At 46.1% G+C, this 22670-nt stretch overlaps 1 protein-coding gene and 1 long non-coding RNA gene across 2 annotated transcripts in view; both read left to right on the plus strand.

The window, feature by feature from the left end:
• Nucleotides 1-22670, plus strand: part of SORL1 (sortilin related receptor 1) — a 115668-nt gene that overhangs the window by 89538 nt on the left and 3460 nt on the right. The window contains exons 34-48 of the mRNA XM_083713920.1: nt 406-532; nt 1381-1550; nt 3011-3123; nt 3468-3572; nt 5754-5826; nt 6929-7011; nt 7603-7699; nt 8351-8535; nt 9177-9296; nt 10786-10950; nt 11576-11750; nt 12096-12202; nt 14414-14606; nt 15750-15962; nt 17567-21529. Of these exons, the coding sequence (XP_083570046.1) occupies nt 406-532; nt 1381-1550; nt 3011-3123; nt 3468-3572; nt 5754-5826; nt 6929-7011; nt 7603-7699; nt 8351-8535; nt 9177-9296; nt 10786-10950; nt 11576-11750; nt 12096-12202; nt 14414-14606; nt 15750-15962; nt 17567-17634 (1994 nt within the window). The 3' untranslated portion in view covers nt 17635-21529. The remainder of the gene's footprint in view (nt 1-405; nt 533-1380; nt 1551-3010; nt 3124-3467; nt 3573-5753; nt 5827-6928; nt 7012-7602; nt 7700-8350; nt 8536-9176; nt 9297-10785; nt 10951-11575; nt 11751-12095; nt 12203-14413; nt 14607-15749; nt 15963-17566; nt 21530-22670) is intronic.
• On the plus strand, nt 8543-8803 carry LOC310832428. Its single transcript, XR_014558293.1, has 2 exons — nt 8543-8667; nt 8700-8803. It is a non-coding gene; the product is annotated as an uncharacterized lncRNA (long non-coding RNA).

Here is a 22670-nt window from a genome sequence, read left to right on the forward strand (position 1 = left end):
CAGGTTTGCAAATTTAAAAGCCACCCCCCCATGCAGAACTTGAGGGATGAATTCAGAAGGGATGCAGATGAATGCAAAAGCTACTTGAAATACTCAAGAGAGATTGAGAATTCTTACACTCCCCATCTGCAAAGATGCACCCAAGGTGGCTGGTGTAAAACAGGCTTCCTCAACCTCGGCCCTCTAGATGTTTTTTGGCCTACAACTCCCATGATCCCTAGCTAGCAGGACCAGTGGTCAGGGATGATGGGAATTGTAGTCTCAAAACATCTGGAGGGCCAAGGTTGAGGAAGCCTGGTGTGAAAGCTGACCTGTCACTTGGTCACTGTGGGTTGTGATAGGCGTTGTGTAAACTCATTCCCTTGCCTCTTCCAAACTTGGGATTTTTACATTCTGTTTCCCTAGATGACACTCTTGTCTATAAAGTGCAGAACCTCCAATGGACAGCCGATTTCTCCGGCAACATCACTTTAACCTGGACCCGCCCTAAGAAGATGCCCCTTGCATCCTGTGTCTACAATATCCATTACAGGTAGCCTCGCTGGGCAGCTTTAGCATAGCAGTCATGACTAAAATCAGACTGTGTGTGCAAACACCTAATTGAATACGAGCTTATTAGTGCAGTTGTTACTATACCATGAACAAATTACAGAGGTCCATTTGCAGCAAGCAGAATCAAGGGCACTGCCCCCTAGGAGATTACAGTGTAAACAGAGAAAAAAGCAACAGAAGGAGAAGAGGGATACAGATGATTATAAGAGTTGAATGTAGCCCAAAGGAGTTGTAAAAAAGAATTGATTTTGGCTGTGGAATGATGTTAAGGAATGGATCGCTATTCAGGGCTTGCCCAAATGATGCTCTTGGCGAGATGTATTGCCTCCTCTCTGTTCAAACTTAAAATACATTAAAAAACAACAACTTGTGTCCCATTTTAGGTTTTGCTGCCTGAGTATCTTGCATATAGCTGCCCCCAGCCATGGCTTTGGTTGGTGGGTCTCAGGGCTCTAGTAAACGGCAATGGAGATCCTTTGGTTGTGCCTGATGTAGGTGCTCCTTTTAGATAGACCAGGGATGGGAAATCTTCCACCCTCCAGATGTTGTTGGGCTTCAGCTCTCCTCAGTCCCAGCCAGCCTGGTCAGGAATGATGGGAGTTGTTGTTCAACATCGACTGGAGAGTCACAGACTCCCCATTGCTGTTTTAGACCATGCCTTGCTGACATTGTAAGAGTACCAAAATGATCATGCCCCCACAGTTGAATTAGATGATGGATTATGTTTGTGTGAGCCAATTCCATGATCTCCAGCTGCCGAAATGGCTCCTGCCTGATTTACATTTCGAAGCAGTGTTGCTGATGCTTCTTTGAAACTCCCAAATCTAGGATGGTTGGTGAGAGCGTCTGGAAATCCTTAGAAACCCACAGCAACAAAACCAACAGCGTCTTGAAAGTCCTGAAGCCAGACAGCACGTACCAGGTCAAAGTTCAGGTTCAGTGCCTGAGCAAAGCGTACAACACCAACGACTTCATCACCTTGCGTACCCCGGAAGGACGTAAGTCAGCTCGCTCGTTTGTGGCACACGTGGAATTAATTACAGAATGAAAGATGCCTTTGTTAAGCCCAAAGCACCGATTTACAGAGGATGTGGCTTGCAGTGTTTCTGCACGATCCGTCACCCTTGCATTATTTTGCAGTTTTCTGCATTGGGTGAGATGGGCTCATTCAGTTTGCCAGCGCGGTGCGCACCTGCTAACAGAGGAATACCCTGTTGCTCACAGGGTGCTGACTCCTGTCCCTCTTCCCGCTGAAATTAGGCTTGAAATTTTGTGTGGTGACTCAGGGTGGCGTTGCTATTTCATACATAATTCCAGTGTACAAAACTTGATGAGAAAGATGCTTTCCCCTCATGCAGAGGGAGGCAGAGTGAATTAGCTGCTTCAGGCAACAAGTGTTGAGGGGCAGGGCACAGACAAGAGCTGTGTGTGTCCTGAGGCCTGTCTGGTGCCCCCTAAGGTAGCCCTCAAGTGTACTGGGGGAGGCTGTCCCCCCACATGACTATTAAAGTAAGGAATACATGAAAAAAGTCGGTGCTGGAGCTTAAAAATTAATATGCAAAAGTTTAAAAGGTGCAAGGAGATAGGATAATAATGTACTAAGGATGGAAGAACAAATAAATGAATAACACAACAATAACAAAAATAATAGTAGGTAAAGAAGATCGCACACAGGTGGAGGGAAGTACTGGGCTGTGGGGGAGGGAGGTGAAGGGATTAATTGAAATTGTTAATGATTGGTATAGGATTTAAGCGATTTAAATTTTTATAAAGAAAGCAGAAAGAAATATCAAGTAAAGGTACCAGAGAGGAGATCATTGTAAATGAAAACATGAGACTTACGGTTTTGTTACATATGATTTTATTTTGGAGTTGTCTGCTTATTTTGGAGTTGTTTGTTGTAAAGAATGTATATTATGTGAATAAATATAATAAAGTATTAATTTTTTTAAAGTAAGATTTGGTTGCCAGTCTGGTCAGCGTCTATAGATAGCATTGTTTATTTATTATATCAATTTGTGGGCTGCTTTTCCACATAAATGTGCCCAAGGAGACTCATAAGAGCATAAGAAGAGTGATGCTTGAGGAGACCAGGCTAATTGAGTAAGCAAGTACCTCTAGGAAGCCTGCAAGTGGGACCTGAGCGCAGCAGCGTCTTTCCCCACTTTCGAATCCCAGAAACTGGCATTAATAGGCTGCCAAGAGTGGAGTCGAGATATTGTAACATTGGAAATTCATCATAAAATAAACTATCTTTCAGTAAAACGCATTACTTAGTTAACATTTATAGGCCAGATTCTGTATATGACAAATCCTTTCTGTGCAATGGGATTTTCATGGAATGGAAGGGGAATTCATGGAATGAAATCTTGTGCAATCAGCAAAATGTCTTAGGCCTGCTCTGTCCTTGTCACTAATCATACCCACCCACCCACCTTTCCTTCCCCCCCCCCCCCAGTGCCAGACCCTCCCCGACATCTTCAGTTGTTGCTGAAGAGAGAAGCTGAAGGCGTTGTGGTTTGCCAGTGGGCACCACCAGCGAATGCCCACGGCCTGATCAGAGAATATGTTGTAAGTATTAACTGGACTGATGCCGTACTGAGGGGGAGCCTTGGAGAAATGTGTGTGCTCACAAAAGTATTTCTGTACTTTCTATATCATAAAATACCGGGGCAGTGTGCAGCAGCACTGAGACATAAAAGCATAATTAAAAACAATACATGTAGGAAAATGATAATCAGGTAATTTGGCCCTCTTTGGATCTGGCTGAACTGGCCAATGGGGAGTTGGGGAGAACAGCCCAGGCAACTCAGACTGGAAGTTTTGCTTACACCCAGTCTTGAAGAAGTGGGTCTGCTGATGCTTTGCTATAGCTGCAAACCAGGACTCCTCCTCCCTCTTTTCTGCCATATCAGGTGGAATACAGCAGAGCTGGTTCCAAGGAATGGTCGTCTGTGAGAGCCGCCAGCAACTACTCGGAGATAGAGAGCCTGCAGGTCAACATGTTATATACAGTCAGAGTGAGTATATATCTTGAAAGTGATTTGCTTATAACACCCCCCTCGCATAGGCAGATGGGAAGCGGCCTTTATACCCAGTCAGGCTGTTGGACTTTTCAGCTCAGTATTCTTCACACTAGGTCAGCAGTGAAAGTCACAGGTGCACAGGCAACAACAGGCTTTTGCTGGTGCTGGTAGGGTCCTCCCTCCTTCCGCCATCTGTAAGAAGTAAAGGTAAAGGACCCCTGACAGTTAAGTCCAGTTGCAGACGACTTTGGGGTTGCGGCGCTGATCTCGCTTTACTGGCCGAGGGAGCCTGCATTTGTCTGCAGAAAGTTTTTGTGGGTCATGTGGACAGCATGACTAAGCCGTGTCTAGTGAAACCAGAGCAGCACATGGAAATGCCGTTTACCTTCCCTGCCGGAGTGGTACCTATTTATCTACTTGCACTTTTTGGCGTGGTTTCAAACTGCTAGGTTGGCAGGAGCTGGGACCGAGCAACGGGAGCTCACCCCGTCGTGGGGATTTGAACCGCCGACCTTCTGATCGGCAAGCCCAAGAGGCTCAGTGGTGTAGACCACAGCGCCACCCTGTATCCCTGTTCAAATGAGACTTGAAATAGGTCTTCTATTCTGGGGTGTGTGTGTGTTGCCAATAATAGTTTATCTGGTTTGCAAAAGGCTGGCTGCTTCTGGTCTGCTGTGCAGAAGAGGGCAGCAGCCTGTTCGTTGTTGCCCCAGAGCTCAGGAGTAGCTCTGATCTGGTGCAGCTGTGTGTGTGTGTGTGTGTGTGTGTGTGTGTGTGTGTGTTTGTGTAGGAGGGAAACTCAGCTCACAGGCCAGGCTTGGCGTATGGGGCTTATATTTTTAAAACAATGTCCACCTGTCAATCAGCTGGTGTCATTTCATTGGGCAGCTGGCATCAGCTGATGGGTGGGGCGTAACTCTGTGTTGGCGCTGCACTGTTCTGACCATTGGCACGTCTAGTTCGGGTGTGCAGAACTTGCAACCCTCCAGATGGTGTTGGAGCACGCATTTCATCCAGCAACATCTGGAGGGTCACAGGTACCCAGTGACCCTTGGTCTAGATCCATGGCTAGCAGCGGGACCCAGACAGGTACTGTATTTTTCTCTCTATAAGACACACTTCTTAAGGGGAAATGTGTGTGCGTCTTATGGAGCGAATGCAGGCTGTGCAGCTTTCGCTGAAGCCAGGAGAGCAAGGGGGATAGCTGCCTGAAGCCTGCTGAGCGCAGCGGGAGTGCTCTCACTGCGCTCAGGAGGCTTCACATTGCTTTTGCTGAAGCCAGGAGAGCAAGAGGGATCGATCCCTCTTGCTCTCTTTGCTTCGCTTCGCTGGAGAGGCGCTGCGCAGCTTTCCCTCTCTGCGCAGCGCCCCTTCAGCAAAGTGGTAGGAGAAATGGAGCCCCTTCTGTTTCTCCTCCTGCTTTGCTGGAGAGGCACTGAGCAGAGAGGGAGAGAACATTTTTTTCTTGTTCTCCTCTAAAACTAGGTGCGTCTTATGGTCGGGTGCCTCTTATAGAGCGAAAAATACGGTATTTCCCAGCCCTGTCTTGGGAGAACAGAGTTTAAACAATGGGATGTTCTGCATGTAAAGTGGGTGCTCTAGCGGTGAGCTATAGCCCCTCCTTATACCTGCTTCCTTCCTTCAACTTGGTCAACATGTTGCTGAAGGGGGTAGGTGGGCATCATGGTCTCCCTTTTCACCACCAGCCTGCCCAAAATATGTCTTGAGGGCCTCACAGCTGCATAACAAAGATCTGCGTGCCCAACTCTTTGAAAAGCAGCCCCCAATGCAGCTCAGCCTCTCCTGAACATCAGAGACAGTCTGTGATGGCAGCAGCAGAAGCTTCTCTGTTCCTTTTTGCTCCTCTGAGTCCTGCGTGAAACCAGGCATTGCCAGAGGGATGGAGAGCAGGTGGGAGGAGGTGGTGATGCTGAGTGAGGGTTAGAGAAGTGGCCTTGCTGTAGCAGCCATCAGGACCCCTGGCTACTACTGGCACCTGGAGGCTTCTTGCTTCCCAGAACCTCATTTTCAGGCTCCCAAGTCTGCAGAGGAACAGAAGCAAGGCACTTACACACCATTTCCCCATCAGCTGTCGCCAGTAAACCTGCTTTGTTTTCATTAAAAAGTCAAACAGCATGCCTTCTTGCATATTAACTAGCCTTCTCATTTGAAAAGGTTGCTGCGGTAACTAGCCGTGGAGTGGGAAACTGGAGTGATTCCAAATCCATACGAACCGTAAAAGGCAAAGGTAAACTATTAACTAATTAATTTCTTTTACCTCTTGTTTTGTTTTGTTGCACCAGGAAGCAGACCAGAGAGAGCAAAAAACCCAAAACCTAAATCTATAAATGAGTCTGAACCGTCTCACATTTTGTTATTTTAATATTAATATATTCACTGGCAGCCTTGGGACGTTCATTATGTTCCTCTCGCTCTCTTCTCTAGGCTGTTCAGTGTGCCAATTACAAATCCATCTATAGTAGCTAACGACTTGCACATATTGTAAATATTAATCACTTGCTACATTAAACAGCTATGCTTTTTCCCAAACTTAACCATTCCCTACTAACAACACTTTTTTTTAAAACCCTCCAGCTGTTAACGGACTACAATCCCATCATCCCCAGCCATCATGGTAAATGATCAGGATGATGGATATTGTAGTCCAGCGACAATATTGGTGAAATCTGGGCTAAATGATCAGGAATGGTACTGTGAGAATGGGCCTTTTCCTCCCACCAGCTCATCCCCTCTTGCCTATAAATTATGCCCCTCTACACGCACACACATACACACACACAAACACACACAAGCATGCTTGGGATGCCTGTAGCAACATCCATCCTAACCCTAGAGCAGGGATGGGGAACTTGTTGCTGGACTGCAACATCCATAATCTCTGATCGTTGGCCATTCTGCCTGGGGCTGATGGGAGTGGGAGTCCCCATAGCATCAGGGGTTCAGGTACTTGGTTTCAACTGTTAGTTTAAGAGGATTGACTGTAATTAATTTAGCACAGTCAAATCATACTCCTAATCATGGTTGGTATTGACTTTGCATGCAAGAGGGAGTGGGAATGTGAGACTTTACAGTCCATGTTTTGGGGACTGTAACGTATACATCAGCCCCTATTATTTAAAAAGGAATGGGTTGTTGTTGTTGTTTATTAAAGTCTGTTGAGACCTACTTGTGGGTCACAATCTACCAGTTCATTACTAGTGTCCAGATACATTCACTGTGATGGATTGGCAGAGTAAGCTGAAAACACAAAAAGAGAATTTTCCATTGAAATTTTGCAAATTTCAGTTTAGTGGCTGATGCCAGTTTTCTCTGTTTCCTCTCTGCCTTAGTTATTCCACCACCTACAATCCATATTGATAGCTACACTGAAAACTCCATAAGCTTCACCCTCAAAATGGAAGCTAACATTCAGGTAATAAAAATTTGTGGCTGAAAAGCCCAGCTCAAATACACCACACAAAAGAACATTTTGTGAACTGACATATAAATGCTGTGCTTTGGAAAGGTTTTCTAAGGTGATGCAGTGATGGATTGGGAGCAGGTGTTCGGAGGGAGGCGAATAAACCATAATCGTGATGCCATTAGGGGTTTGCAATTCCTAGGCAAACAGAAGTTTTAATTACGCTAACTCTGAATCTTAAACATAATAAAATTCATGGTATTGGTATCCATTTTGTCTGACAGAGCCTTTTTTGGGAGGTGCAAAGATAATAGAGTATATTTCTGCCTTGCACTTAATCACTCTTAATTTAGTTAACAATGATCCATTATGTTTCTGTTGCACCAAGTTCCTTAGAGAGCTGCCTTTCAAAATCAAAGATGGGGAGGGGAATCAGAGCAGATTATAGCATAATTATTCTCATTCCTGAACGACTGGCCAAGTTGACATATATAGGAGTGATCAGTCAGTTACAAGGAGCTTTTGGTGCTTCAAACGCACCATTTAAAACACATGCACTAGCTTACTTGTTTGTCCTATGCATTCTCTGCTGCCGCCTGACAGGTGAACGGTTACGTTGTGAAAATCTTCTGGACTTTCGACACCCACAGACAAGAAAAAATATCCTTGCTCATTGATGGGGGAAAGTCGGCACAAACTGGTAAGCCTCACTGGAATGTTCATTTCATCTGGCAGCATCTAATGGAGGATTGCCACTGATCAGCAGGGCCGGTCCTATCATTGGACAGTGGTGAGGCGTCAGCCTGAGGCAGTGGGTGGTGCTTGCGGGCAGGAAGGTGCTGGAGAACAATACTTGCTCTATGTGTCACATGGCTTGCTGCCCACTACCTAAGCTTGCTTAGGTCCATTGGATGAACGGGGAAAAAAGATTCATTTACTAGTCTAGTGAACTTCTTGTACAGGGAATGGACACGAGAGGTGGAGGCACTGCCTAGGCATCCCTAGGCAACAAAGTATTTTGGGCTGGCCCTCTGGATTCTCTCCAGGCGACTCACCTGGGAACAGCAGAAATGCTAAGTGTTCAGAAAGCTGGTGAGCAACGCCACCCTACCTGAACCTACTGCTACAGGGCCCACATGACCACTAAATCAGGTGAATTTCACAGGGCCAGATGCAAAATCTTCAGAATGCTTCCCTTTTTTAAAAACCAAGCAAGCAAGCAAAAGCCATTGCAACCTGGAAATGGGCTGCCAAAGTGGGAGATTCTTTTGGCTCGGTCCTAGACAAGCCTTATTTGGGGAGGGTGCTCTACATCCCTGCTTAGCCCAATTGTTTTCTCCACCCTCCACAGTGAGTAACTTGACTGCTCAGACACAGTACGAGATTTCTGCATGGGCCAAGACGGAGCTGGGGGACAGCCCTCTGTCTTTTGCCCACGTGCTGACCAGCGGCACAAGACCGCCCCCTCCCAGTCTGAAAGCTAAAGCTGTGAATCAGACAGCGGTGGAGTGCAACTGGACTGGCCCCAAGAATGTGGTAAGGGTTCCTTTCTTTTTCTTCTTGTGGAAAGAGCCCCTAGACAGAGCAGAAGAGCCTGTCCTCTTTCTAAATGTCTGCCTGCCATTCACGTGTAATTTTTGCAGTTGGTCCCAGTTAGCAGAATCCTGTGTTCAGGATGCCACATAGCCCAGCTGTTAAAGACAATGGTTTTTCATCAAAAAGGGGCAAGCTTATTGTTTTCCTATTTTCAGGGTGTATATCCCATCCAAAGCTGGTGTGGTAGGCCATTTGTTTGTTGATTATTTTTTTAAAAAAATGTATCAAAGCAAGTAACAATTATGAATTGAACAAAGCACAAAATTTAAAACGCAATATAAAAAAGAAATTTAATTGGAAGCCGTGCCTTGGTTTTTGAACTGTTTGGGGAGTTGAATGGACTCCCAGAACAGATTAAATTTGAGAACCAAGGTATGATTGTAATTCATTCCTTTTTAAACTTCAGGAATCAGTTCAGTTTTCCACGAAGACCACTGCAACTGTGGATGGCTACATTTATTTATTTTTTAATGGGTTGGAAAATTCATTGGATTTGTTTACAAGATTTTAGGGTGGGGAAAGAGTTTCAACATGCTTTTCTTGCTTGCATCCCCCCCCCCCCCGCACCCTTCGTTTGGCAGGTATATGGCATATTTTATGCTACATCTTTCCTGGAGCTCTACAGGAATCCTACCAATGCCACCACCACACTGCACAACATTACAGTCATTGTCAACAGAGATGAGCAGTACTTATTTCTGGTAAGGAGTGCATTGTTAATCTTCTCCCCCTCCCCGCTCTTGCCAACCAATGCAACTTGGGCTTTTGTTTATAAATTCAATATCAAAAGAGGGCAACTGATTAGGGAAGGGCCATAGATCAGGGGCAGAGCTTCTGCTTGGCAAGCCGAAGGTTCCCACTCTGATCCCTGACATCTCCAGATAGGAAGATCCCCTGCCTGAAATCCAGGCATGCTGTTTTGCCAGGCAGTGTGGACAACACTGAGCAAGACTCCATATAGGGTCAAGTTCCTGTGTTCCTATTCTACTACTTTGAGGAAGCTGCCTGAACCACAAGGCGGTATAAATGTCACAAAGAACAATACAATATTCTCAGGGTTGCGGTTTATTCTGTTAAGGGCTATCACCCTTGTACCCATTTAAGGTGTTCTAGTGTAAGCTCATAGGTAACTCCTGTATATTTTTGCTTGGGCAACTCTAACATGTGCCACGTACACTGCATACACAAGCATGCCTTTGGTATCTTGGGAAGAGGCTCTTCTGAATAGGTTCCTTCTTTTTGTGATGTAAAAGTCCCTAAACGAGAACAGCAGGGTCTTCTCTGTTGGGACACCGACACCCATGTTGTGGGATTTCCTGCCCATTGTCATCACTTTTTCAGTGTCAGATAAAAACCTTCCTATGTGAGAATGCTTTTCAAGCAGCTGGATTTTAAAGCTGAACTGATTTTTTCCGGCAAACGTTTTGCTTTTGTGTGTGTGTGTGGGGGGGGGTTGCTGTTTCACCTCTGCATGCAGACTCGATTGGCTTCGGTGCCCTCTATGGTCTAAAAGATGTTTGTTCTCCCTACTCATTGCTGCCATTGTATAGAAGCATTATCCAGCTTGGTGCCCTCCAGCTGCTGAACTTCTAACTCATATCAGTGCCAGCAGCATGGCTGATGGCCAGGGATGATGTGAGGTGTAGCCCAGCAACACCAGGAGGATACCAGGTTGGCTGCTCTTGCCATAAAGCCATTCAGATTCTGTTTCAATCTTGTTTCCAGAGATATGTTCATTTCTGACACATTCCCTGTGAATATATCTTAACAGGAACCTCGGATTTGGTTCAGACAGGCAGCCAGTGCAAGATCCTTAAGTGCAGGAGTTACATGCTGCGGATGGGAAGCTCTGTGAGCAGCTGGACTGCTGCGTTGTGTGCTAGTTCCATGCTCAACATAGCCGTTTTGCTGAAATGGCCTTGTAGCAAAATACAGAGGCGTGCATTTAAAGCAGTTCCCATAATCCGTGGCCACTGGTCTGGCTAGCTAGAGATGATGGGAGTCGTGGTCCAAAAATAGCTGGAGACCCAAGTTTTGGGAAGCACTGATTTGAAGTAACCTTCCCGGAGTCAAGTAACCTTTATTGAATCAAGCGGCTGCGGTTACTCTGTTGAGTTGTGGGTTATAAAAGGAGGCGGGGGACATGCTAGAAAGCTGTATAACCAACTAACAACTGCTGACCTCCTTAAGGTACGTGTGATATCCCCATACCAAGGGCCGCCTTCCGATTACATCGTTGTGAAGATGATTCCTGACAGTCGCCTCCCCCCTCGGCACCTTCACTCTGTGCACCTGGCAAAAACCTTTGCGGTTATCAAGTGGGAGTCTCCTTACGATTCTCCTGACCAAGATATGGTGAGATTGTTGCTGTTGTTGTTGTTGTTGTTTTATTATTATTATATTGGGAAAGGATAGAAATCAAACACAAGCTAAATGAATGCCACTCAGTTCCACCAAACTTTTTCTAAGAGGTGGGCTTTGGAGGGTGCTGGGTGGGGAGATGGCTTTCTAGGCTACTGTAGATTCCGGCGTATTAGGCAACTGGACATATAAGACGACCCCCCAAATTGGCAGCTGCCAATTCGGGGGGTTGACTTGTACGCCCAGTGTTATAAGCAGTAGTGGCAGTGGGCAGCGGGCTCTACTCCACGCCGGGAGGAAGCTGCCTGGCAAAGCTGCCCAGCGATGCTAAGCCAGCTTCGCTGGGCGGTTTCCTCCCGGCGTGGAGTAGAGCCCGCTGCCCACTGCTGCTGCCCAGCGAACCCATACCTGGCGTTTAAGACGGCCCCCGACTTTTTAGAAGATTTCCCGGGGTTAAAAAGTCATCTTATATGCCTGAATCTGCGGTAGTTATGCAGCTCTCCTTAAGCAAAGGCCAAATCCTCTTGATGCTTCAGCTTGCCTTTAGCATTTCAGGCACTTAAAGGGAGAAGTGGGGTGCTGTGGGAGAAGGAGCAACTCACCATTCTGCTCCCTTCAGTTATATGCTGTAGCAGTGAAAGATTTAATAAAGAAAACAGACCGGATCTACAAGGTGAAAACTCGCAACAGCACCGTGGAGTATACCATCAAGAAGTTGGAACCTGGTGGCAAGTACCATATCATCGTCCAGCTGGGAAACATGAGCAAAGAGGCCAGTTTGAAACTTAACACAGGTAAGGAATGTCCGAGAAAAAGTAGTGGAATAAGAGGACCGTGCTGAGTTTGTACTTCCTTGTTTCCCTCCCCAGCCAAAGCCTGCATTCCTGTTGTCACAAATCTGGGTGTGTCTTCCTCCTGTGCACTTGTAATTGTGTACTTTTTATCTTTCAATAAAGAAGAAGGCAAAGCAAAACCTGGGTGTTTAAGCCCCATTGAACTCAATAGGGCTTGGCTCTTGATTAGATACGCTTTGGAATCCAGTGCATATTGCATTCTCTATCTATAGGCATTTCAAAGAACTGAGCGAGACTGGTGGACAGATTGCTACTTACCTAAATGTTTCCCTTCTTCCTTTGCAGTTTCCCTGGCTGCACCAGATGCCTTAAAGATTATAGCAGAAAATGACCACATCTTGTTGTTTTGGAAGAGTTTAGCCTTAAAAGAAAGTCATTTTAGCGAAAGCCGGGTAAGTTGCTATTGGAAGTTTGGGAGCAGCTCAGCTTGCTGAGAGAGGTTTCCATGGGCTGAGACAGATAAAGGCATCTCCAGCTTTCCAGGCTGTCCCTGCACCTTTTTCCTTTATGCTGACTTCTTTCTATCTCTTTGATGTTTAGACTGATAAGTCTTAGGTTGCATCCTGCTTACAACTTTTTGCTCTTCCTCACACACTTTCTCTGGGCCTGGAGGTGAGAGGTCATCTTGGATATATCAGTGTACAGTGCTACCTCGGGTTACAAACGCTTCAGGTTACAGACGCTTCAGGTTACAGACTCCGCTTACCCAGAAATAGTACCTTGGGTTAAGAAATTTGCTTCAGGATGAGAACAGAAATCGTGCTCTGGCGGCGCGGCGGCAGCAGCAGGAGGCCCCATTAGCTAAAGTGGTGCTTCAGGTTAAGAACAGTTTCAGGTTAGGAACAGACCTCCGGAACGAATTAAGTACTTAACCCGAGGTACCACTGTATAGAGAACAAAGGGGCAAGCATGGCTTCTTTGCTTCTCCAACTTAGATAGCTAGCACTGCAGAACTCTTTCATATCAGTAATGTACTTCCTTTATTAAACAGAAGCTTTATTATTTTACGCCATGTCTCAGTCTGAATACCTTTCAATTGAGGGTGTGTTCCAAGCAAGGATTCACTTAACTAAGCTAACTTACACTGCTGCATATTAACTCTACATGCTAGCAGTTATAACCACACTCGGGGTGCCATGCTTTTTTTAAGCACTCATTCTTTCTTGATTTGATTGACACCCTGTCCTTCTGCAAGTCCCCAGGGCAGCTTAGGGAAAGCTAAAAAAATGATAAAAGGAAAGACATTCGCTGTGTGAAAGCAGTATAGCAGCAAACAGCAAAATTGAGATGAGCACAAAGCAGCATTTAAAAAAAAAATGGACAGAAGATTGCAAAGCCTGCGAGAAAATACAAAAAGGTGTTTTCCCCAAGCCAAGTCCAGAACGTTCTAAGGCTCCAGCAAGGGAATTGGCGGTCAATTTCACCTCCCTGTTTCCAGGATCAGGTCAAGGGCCCATCTAGTCCAGCATTCTGTTCTTGCAGTGGTCAACCTGTGTGCAAGCAGGACCTGACCACAAGCGCCCTCTCCCTTCCTGTGGCTTCCAGAAACTGGTATTCAGAAGCATGACTTCCTCCAACTATGGAACCAGATCATAGCCACCCTGGCTAGTAGCCACTGATAGCTATATCCTCCATGAGAATTTGTCCAACGCCATTCAAGGAAACTGACCCCCTCCTTCTGTAATCCTCATAGAACTCTAGCCCATTAATTTGACTCGGAATTGATTTTAGAATGAATTGAGCTGCCTTGCCCACAGCTCTGGTTGTTTTTTCCTGACTAAAATATGCCAGCAAGCTGTAGCCTGTGTTTTTCTATTGCACTAGCGACAGTCCTTCGATTAGAGTAGTGAACTGGCGGTAGGGTAGCCCAGGTTGTGACTGCACTGCTGGTTACCCCGTCCTGTGCATTACTGCTGGTTCCCAAGAGGGGAAGGCAGCAGGGAGCTCAGCACTGTGCAGGCAGAGCAACAGAACCACCCCAGCCGCACCCACCCCAGGCTCTCCGCTGCCGTGCCCCTCTCCCCCCAGTAACCGGCAGCAACATGCAGCATTGGGAAGACATCTTGGAGATCACCAGGCCACAGGGAGGTTAGGCTGGCCTCAACCAGAGCCAGGGCTTTTTTGGCTGTGGCCCTGATCTGGTGGAACGCTCTGTCACAAGAGACTAGGGCCCTGCAGGACTTGACATCTTTCCACAGGGCCTGCAAGACAGAGCTGTTCCACCAGGCCTTTGGCCAAGGCACAGTCTGACCCCCTCCTTCGGTAATCCTCATAGAACTCTAGCCCAATGGTTGCCATTAATTTGACTCTGAATTGATTTTAGAATGAATTGATTTTAGAATGCATTTCAATTAATTGATTGTGATTTTATGTAAACTGTGTTATTTTTACTGTTGTTAGCCGCTCTAAGCCCTGATTCGGCTGGGGATGGGCGGGATATAAATATATTATTATTATTATTATTATTATTATTATTATTATTATTATTATTATTTCCATTCATTTCAGTGGAGCTGTGGGTAAAACTTGATTTGGACACAACCCACTATTTCAATCCAGAACCAAATTACCTTGCTTTTTGTGTGTTTTGTGCTTAATTTCAGGGGTATGAAATACACATGTTCGACAGCGTGACAAATAGCACGTCGTACCTGGGCAATACCACGGAGAACGTCTTCAAAGTCTCCAACCTGAAGATGGGGCATAATTACTCCTTCACGGTGCAAGCAAGGTGTCTTTACAGCGGGCAGGTGTGCGGGGAGCCTGCAACGCTACTTTACAACGAAGTGGGAAGCGGTAAGGAAAAGATCTCCCCCTCTGATTCACTTCTGCTTCTGTGTATTTTCTTTTCAACGTTCACCATGTTAACGTTTGGAAGCCTGGAACGTTGCAGCTATCAATGCAGGTCTCCACGCGTTGCCTTTCAGCTAGATCTATCATCTTCTGTGCACGTTTATGGGCAAATTATCTCGAGTACTCCAGTGTCTTCTTTTGGAGCGACTTAAGTTGTGTTTTCTGTGAGCTGCCAATGTACATAACAGGGCTTGCACCCTAATCTCTTGAAACTGAAGCGCCTTGAGTTTTCAGGGTCCCTAACTGCTTAGCTTAGGAGCATACGGAACAACTCCTCCTTGGTAGTCTTCCCATATGTCTTCTCAAGAGTGACCCTAGGAGCCGTTCCTCAGTGACTGACTCACCTCCTTTCATGTTAATTTGGTGGTTCTAGGATGCTGGAGAGAGAGACCCTGCTGCCACAATAGTAACAGGTCCTTAACCCTGGACCACCACATCACTGCTTCCAGCCAAATAATTATCAGGCTAGAAGGACACCTGCCTTCACCTGGCCCTGCCCAGGGTTTTAGCCTTCCAACTTTTCATAATCATAGCAGTATGTGGAACTTTATAGCAGCATAATATGACTTTATTGCAGTTGTTCTGATGACTTTGTTGCTGCTGTTGCTTGCTTTATTTATATGCTATTGTGTTTGATATTATAATGATTGCAACATATGGTGTTTTTTAAAATAATGCTACTATAAAGTGTCGTGAGCTCAACATTTGTTGGAAAAGCAGAATACAAATATTAAATTAAGCAGCTCCTGCATCATTCTGTGAAAATACAAAGTCTCGGTTCACATTATGGTGTAAACAAATGAAATGCAGGTTGCAAACAATGGCTTTCATTCCAGCCGAGTTCTTAAAACTCCATTGATGCATTTCACAAAGCCTTACAAACCAGTTCCCCAGGCTTTTCAGATCTGATATTTTCTCAGTCTCACTGGAAATCTATGTCCTAATACTGTTGTTAGAGATCTGTTTACTAATACTGTATTATAGCAGTTTATCTTTGTGAGATGCCCAGGGAACAGACGTGTGATGCTCGTATTTGTGTTGGGTAGCCAACAAATTGAATCACATTCTTTGTTTCTCCTTCTGCAGGCAGGGATCCTGCTGCATCCACCATGAGCAAGCCTACAGACGTGGCTGCCATTGTGGTGCCGATGTTATTCCTCTTGCTAGTGACAGTGGGCATAGGGTTTGTTGCCTTGTACATGAGGCACAGAAGACTTCAGAATAGCTTCACGGCCTTCGCAAACAGCCACTACAGCTCCCGACTGGGGTCAGCAATATTCTCATCAGGTGATGATTTAGGTGAGTGAAGCTGTTTTCCTAAGCCTTGGACGAGAGGACTTAAATGGGTGGAATCTCATGAGGGCAACAATTGCATTAAGCTACAGAGGTTGAACGGGTGGCGCTGTGGGTTAAACCACAGAGCCTAGGACTTGCCGATCAGAAGGTTGGTGGTTCGAATCCCCGCGACAGGGTGAGCTCCCGTTGCTCGGTCCCTGCTCCTGCCAACCTAGCAGTTCGAAAGCACGTCAAAGTGCAAGTAGATAAATAGGCAGGAAGGTAAACGGCGTTTCCGTGCGCTGCTCCGATTTGCCAGAAGTGGCTTAGTCATGCTGGCCACATGACCCAGAAGCTGTACCCCGGCTCCCTCGCCCAGTAAAGCGAGATGAACACTGCAACCCCAGAGTCGGTCACGACTGGATCTAATGGTCAGGGGTCCCTTTACCTTTACCACAGAGGTTGAGGGTGTTTTGGTAATTAGCCTTTGTGTATATTTCCACTGCAGCATTTACAGTTTGAGGGGGGCCCTCAAGGACCACCTCTCCCCATATGAACCAACCCAGAGCCAGAACTTATTATCTGAGGCCCTCCTTCATGTGCCTCCTCCACAAAATGTTTGGAGGGTGGCAACACAAAATTGGGCCTTATCTGCAGTGGCTTCCTGCTTCTGCTATGCTCTCCCCAGGAAGGCCCACCTGGCACCTTCATTATATATCTTTAGGTGCCGTGGAAAGCAAAAACATTCCATTTCACCCCAGGCCTTAAACAATCTGTGGTCTTTTAAACTGTTGGAGGGTATTATTTTTGTGACTATGTTACGTATTTTTGTGTTTTTATATTGTAAGCTGCTCTGTGATCCTCAGATGATCCTCAGTATAGAAATTTGATAAATATTAATAATGATTAATAAACAATATTGCTTGTAAGTTGCTATGGATTGCCTTGGGCAAGATAAAGCAACTAACAAATTGCACTAGAGCTCTCATGCAGCTGGTCAGATAACGTTGGATACAGCCCAGAGAGACCAAAACATGCAATGGGAAATGTTAGATTAAACATTAGGAGGAATTTCCCGTTGGTACAACTGTTGAATGGGACGCAGGTGGCGCTGTGGGTTAAAGCCTCAGCGCCTAGGACTTGCCGATCGAAAGGTCGGCGGTTCGAATCCCTGCGGCGGGGTGCGCTCCCGCTGCTCGGTCCCAGCGCCTGCCAACCTAGCAGTTCGAAAGCACCTCCGGGTGCAAGTAGATAAATAGGGACCGCTTACCAGCGGGAAGGTAAACGGCGTTTCCGTGTGCGGCTCTGGCTCGCCAGAGCAGCGATGTCACGCTGGCCACGTGACCCGGAAGTGTCTCCGGACAGCGCTGGCCCCTGGCCTCTTAAGTGAGATGGGCGCACAACCCCAGAGTCTGTCAAGACTGGCCCGTACGGGCAGGGGTACCTTTACCTTTACCTTACAACTGTTGAACAGGCAGGTTCGGAAAGTAAAGGACTATGTTGGCCAGCTCTCCTGGGATCCCGAAGCAGAGGATTCCTCACGTTGACCGAGTGTTAGGCTGGGCGACCTTTGGTGTAATCTCCCAGTTCTCCGATTTCTTTCTGAAATGGATGTGTTTCATTCCCAGGAGACGAGGACGACGAAGCGCCGATGATCACAGGCTTTTCAGACGATGTCCCCATGGTGATAGCATGAAGAGCGTTTCTGACTCTGGAAAACAAAATGGTGTAAATATTTTATTTGATAAAAAAGGAGAAAAAACACAGTCAACTGTTTATTTTAAAACAATATACAGTATATATATATATATATATATATCTGCACTTTTGAGTTGCAATATGTTATTTTTGTATGGCCGGAAAAAAGAAGAAGAAATAATTATTACACTTTGTAGTACACAGCTGTGAACTTTCAAACCAGGTTGATTTAGTAACAATTTCTGTTTCTTTGTTTCCCTCCCATTTCCAACCTTTAATTTAGTCTTACAAGGCTGTGCTTGCTGGGCATGCTTTTAAGTCTGTGAGATAATTCTCTCCCCCACCCACCCCCTCGTCCTTGTTGACCTTGACTCTGATCCTCTGAGAAGTTGTGCGTAGTCAGAGAGAAACCGCTTGATGCCCCTTCCAGCTTTGACATGATACCATAGAGTTGGTTGTGAAGAATGGCAAACGTTTGGCTGCCACCGACATGGAAACACCGTATTCAGCTCCCCCTCGTAATGTGTCATATTGGAAAGGCGTGTGACCTCTACCATCTCTTTCCCCATATCGCTGGCCCCCACTGCACTGGGAAAGGGGCAGGTCACGAAGTGGGAGTCCCAGGACTTGGGCTGCAGCATGCCACTTCCCTCGCCAGTGCCCCTCTTTCCCATACACAACTCAGTGGTTCACTGGCGCCACCTGGGATGCAGTAGCTGCTTCTGAGAGCCAGTGTGGTGTAGTGGTTAAGAGCAATAGACTTGTAATCTGGGGAACCGGGTTCGCGTCTCCACTCCTCCACATGCAGTTGCTGGGTGACCTTGGGCCAGTCACACTTCTTTGAAGTCTCTCAGCCCCACTCAGCCCCACTACTCCTAAGGGTAGTGATAAAGCGGGATATCAAATCCAAACTCTTCTGTCATCACGCGGGCTGTTCGTCGGCTTCAGAGCTTGTTCCCCAGCCTGAACATCTTGGTTGTCGGAGGTAGGAATGCTTCTGAAGGCCAGTTGCTGGAAGCCACAGGAAGGGAGAGTACTCTTGTGCTTAAGTCCTGCTTGCTGGTCTCCCATAGTCATCTGGTTGGCCACCACAAGGACAAGGTGCTGGTTTAGATGGGTCACAGGCCTGATCCAGCAAGCTCTTGTCAGGAGACATTTCCCGGCCTACTCTCCTGCTTCGGTTCCCTGATTTGCTGTCTCGGATCTTTTGGGGGACGACAGAACTGCTACCTCCCCAGTGGATAAGTTTCTGAAAGCCCACCTGTTCCTTGACACAGCTTCTGACCGTTTCCAACACTTGGCCACCCAGTGCGTAATTGGGGAACCCTGCAGTGTTACGCAATCACATCATGCATTTCCATTACTGCACATTACCAGGGAAGGGGGACGAACAGGGCTGTTTTCAGAGCTCTGTTTCTAGTTTGGATGAAAGATATTGTGGGAAGGAAGGACTGCTGAGAGGTTCCTTTGTGACCTTCGTTATATGGTGGTTATGCAACCGAAGTGGGTAAGGTGGGGCAACAACGATGTCTTTCCCATTCGCTATCTTAGGGCACACCCCTGCCCCCCAAATGCTGCTGCTACAAACCTCTCTTCATTTCCAGAGGTCTTGCATGAAATCCTTACCCAATTCCACGAGACTAGCAACTAGCAGAACCACTTCTCTCAGGATCAGAGTCCAAACTAGCTTCTTTCTTTTTTCCTAAGAGAAAATTTTATTTTAATAAATTCAGGAAAATATAAATATATATCTATCTATATATCTATGAAGAGAGAGAATCATTCCTGAAGGTTTTAACATTGGCTTAAAAAAATATTGGGATCTTGTTTTATATGAGATTTTTTTTGTTCTGTTTTATTAATTTATTAGGAAATCTGCTTTTGGTCAGAGTTCCAGAATTCTCAGTCATGTTGCACACTTATTGTGTGAGGAGATGTGCCACTTTAACCTTTTGCAAAATAGTCGTTTCTTCCCTCTAACCCCTTATGTGTCTTGTAATTGAATCAGGTATTACTGCCATAGTAAAAGAAAAGGAAAAAAATTTTTTTTTATCTTTCAATACTTTCCCATGCTTTAGGAGAAAACAAAACAAAAAAAAGTGGGGGGGGGGTAGAGTGTGAGACTTGTTGATTTGTAAAACTGAGGGCTAAAGTAGTTTCTGCAAAGCACTTAGTACACATTCGCAGAAGCAAAAAAATATATACATATCTAGGCGCACAAAGGTTCATACACTGGTTAACTTTTCTGTTTGTGTGTTTTTAATGCAAGTGAAGATGATGAAGTCCTGAGTGCACCCCAGTGCAGAGGTAGCAGCTCTTGCATGATGAGGATTCCCCATTCATTCTAATGGAAGGGGCAGTGTCCATGATAGACCACTTTCTGCAAGAAGAGCTGCCTGCTCCACGTACGCCCTCTGCCTCCATATGCACTTGAGAAACTTCTGGATCAGGGTTAAACCCTCCTGCGTTTGTTTGTTTTTTACATTCAGTGGGTTATGGGAATTTGGGGGCCACTTGCCACCAGCTTGGATCATTGCCAATAAGTAGGGGTTGCATCCAGTGCAATGATAAGCAGCCCATTCCATTAGTTCAAGGGTTTACATTTGCACGTTGAAACTTCCCTATGTGCCCACCAAATCTGGGTTTCCCCTTCCAGCCCTCTGGGGCAGATTTGAGGAGGGAACATTGCATGTGTGTGTGGGGGGGGGGGGTTTGGAATCCCCATGTGCAACTGTAAATCCTTGAGGACAAAGGCATTGGGGCTGCCGTAGGAGTTGCAGACTTAGCATAGCTATGCAACTTTGGCTCCAAAGCCAAATATCTGGTTCTCCTTGTCTTGTATTTGTGTGAGTTACAATGTAGATTCCATCATTAAAAAACAAAACAAAACAGTAGGAAGAAGGTATTGCTTAAGAATTAGGTGCCCTGCACAAAGGCTGCTAAAATACAACTTCCTTGTGGCCCACAGGGTGCAAGCCCAGATGTGTGCCTGCTCATAAGTTTCCTCTTCTTGCGTGGCCCTGTTTGACCTTTGATGCAGTTCGGACATTTCCAAAGCATCCCCTGTACTGGAAGACCAGGCCTGTTTTCTGTCCTTGCGTCTAAGCCAGGGGCCAATTGCTGCCCTCTGGACCTCTCTATCTGGCCGTCAATATTCTCTGCAGGCCTCCTAGTCAGCCACACCCCTACGGGCCCTGCTCTGCACCCTCCTTGAGTGTTTTTGCCTGGCTTGAATGTGTCCTTAGCTCTGTTCATGCCACCTCCTTGCTTGGATGGAGGATAGAGACAGGTGTGTGTGGAAGGATGCAGGAGGGTAGCCTAAAATCTAGAGGTGGACTCTGCATTCATTGCTCTGCTCAGTTATTCCAGGCTGAAAACAGTTCCTCACTCTTGATCAAATTTTAATGCATGGTACAAGTGCTCCATGGGGCGGGGGGTGGGGTGCCCACACCTGCAACATCCAGCATCAAGTGACTATTCCCCCTTGTTCTTCTTTCCCCCCCTATCCTGGGGAACAAATAGTGTGATTTGGGCTGCCACATATGCAAGCATCCATGCTGAGCACTCACATTGCATGGATTATGTGCTATGGCGGGAAGCAAAAGTACCGGCCGGCTCTACCATTAGACAGAGGCTCTCACCACCCACTAAGTATTGAACTGTGGTTCTAAAAACTAGCATAAGGGGCAATGGGTTTTTTTTAAACCACCTGCTCCGCCAAAGCTCCTTTCAGTAGCCTAGGATGGGGGATTGCAACAGTCCACAGCCCTGTTGTGCTGACATGGGTCGCACCTCCCCAAATTCTGCATGTGCAAACCTAGTCGAGAAATTGCAAAGCTTCACGTTTCTCAGATGCAAACATCCTTACCGGTTTGAACTATATATATATATATATATATATTTGCTTTCGTAGATTTTCACGGGTACAGGAATATATATATATATATATATATATATGCAGGTTTTGGTGTCCTCGGGTGTCTTCCCGTGTAAAAGTTGGGGTGTCTAGGCGACGTTTCGACGAGGTCTCACTCGTCATCTTCAGGCTGGTGCTTTCGGCTTCTTGTTACTGGAACAGAGCGGGATCTCAATGTTTGAGTTCCTATAAATACTGTAGAGGGGGTGTGGTGTCTAGCCTCCAATGTTCTGGGCAGAGAGGAAGTTCCCAGGCTAGTGTGCCTTTTCTTCTTTTGTTCCTTAATTACTTGAGAGATACCTTGAGTGATTTCTTGAGTGATATCCTGAATACCACTTAGGTGGGTCATTAGGTGTGGATTAGTTGCTAAAGTCTTTGTGTCTTGACCTCTTGAACTTTGTGAAGAGTTTTCCTGAGAAGATGGCTGTATTGCACTTAGTTGTGCTTTGGCTTGGCTTCGTGTATAGGGGCGAGCTGTGGTTTTGTGGCTTGTGTCAGCCAGATCTGTGTAGGGATTGCAGGGGGGTGCAGCATCCGGAGGTGCCACCATGGATTGGCTATATATAAGCATATATATATATATGCTTTCGTAGATTTTCACGGGTACAGGAATGCAGGTTTTGGTGTCCTCGGGTGTCTTCCCGTGTAAAAGTTGGGGTGTCTAGGCGACGTTTCGACGAGGTCTCACTCGTCATCTTCAGGCTGGTGCTTTCGGCTTCTTGTTACTGGAACAGAGCGGGATCTCAATGTTTGAGTTCTTATAAATACTGTAGAGGGGGTGTGGTGTCTAGCCTCCAATGTTCTGGGCAGAGAGGAAGTTCCCAGGCTAGTGGGAAATATCAATATCAAAACAGCCTTTTGCACCAACCAAAAAATAGCCAATATCCTCAGAAACCCCAAGGATAAAATCCAGTTGGAAAACCAAGGGATCTATGAAATACCCTGCAAAGTCTGCCCAGCCACGTACATTGGACAAACAAACAGACGAATAAATGCACGTATCGCAGAACACAAGAATGCCGTCAAAAAAGAAGAAAAAACTTCCTCTCTTTTCCAACACATGAAAGAAACAGGACACGAAATTAATTTTGCAGATTCCAAATTGCTCTTTAACACGG

The sequence above is a fragment of the Podarcis gaigeae genome (genome assembly GCF_964106915.1).
Source record: "Podarcis gaigeae genome assembly, chromosome: 15".
Classification (NCBI taxonomy): domain Eukaryota; kingdom Metazoa; phylum Chordata; class Lepidosauria; order Squamata; family Lacertidae; genus Podarcis; species Podarcis gaigeae.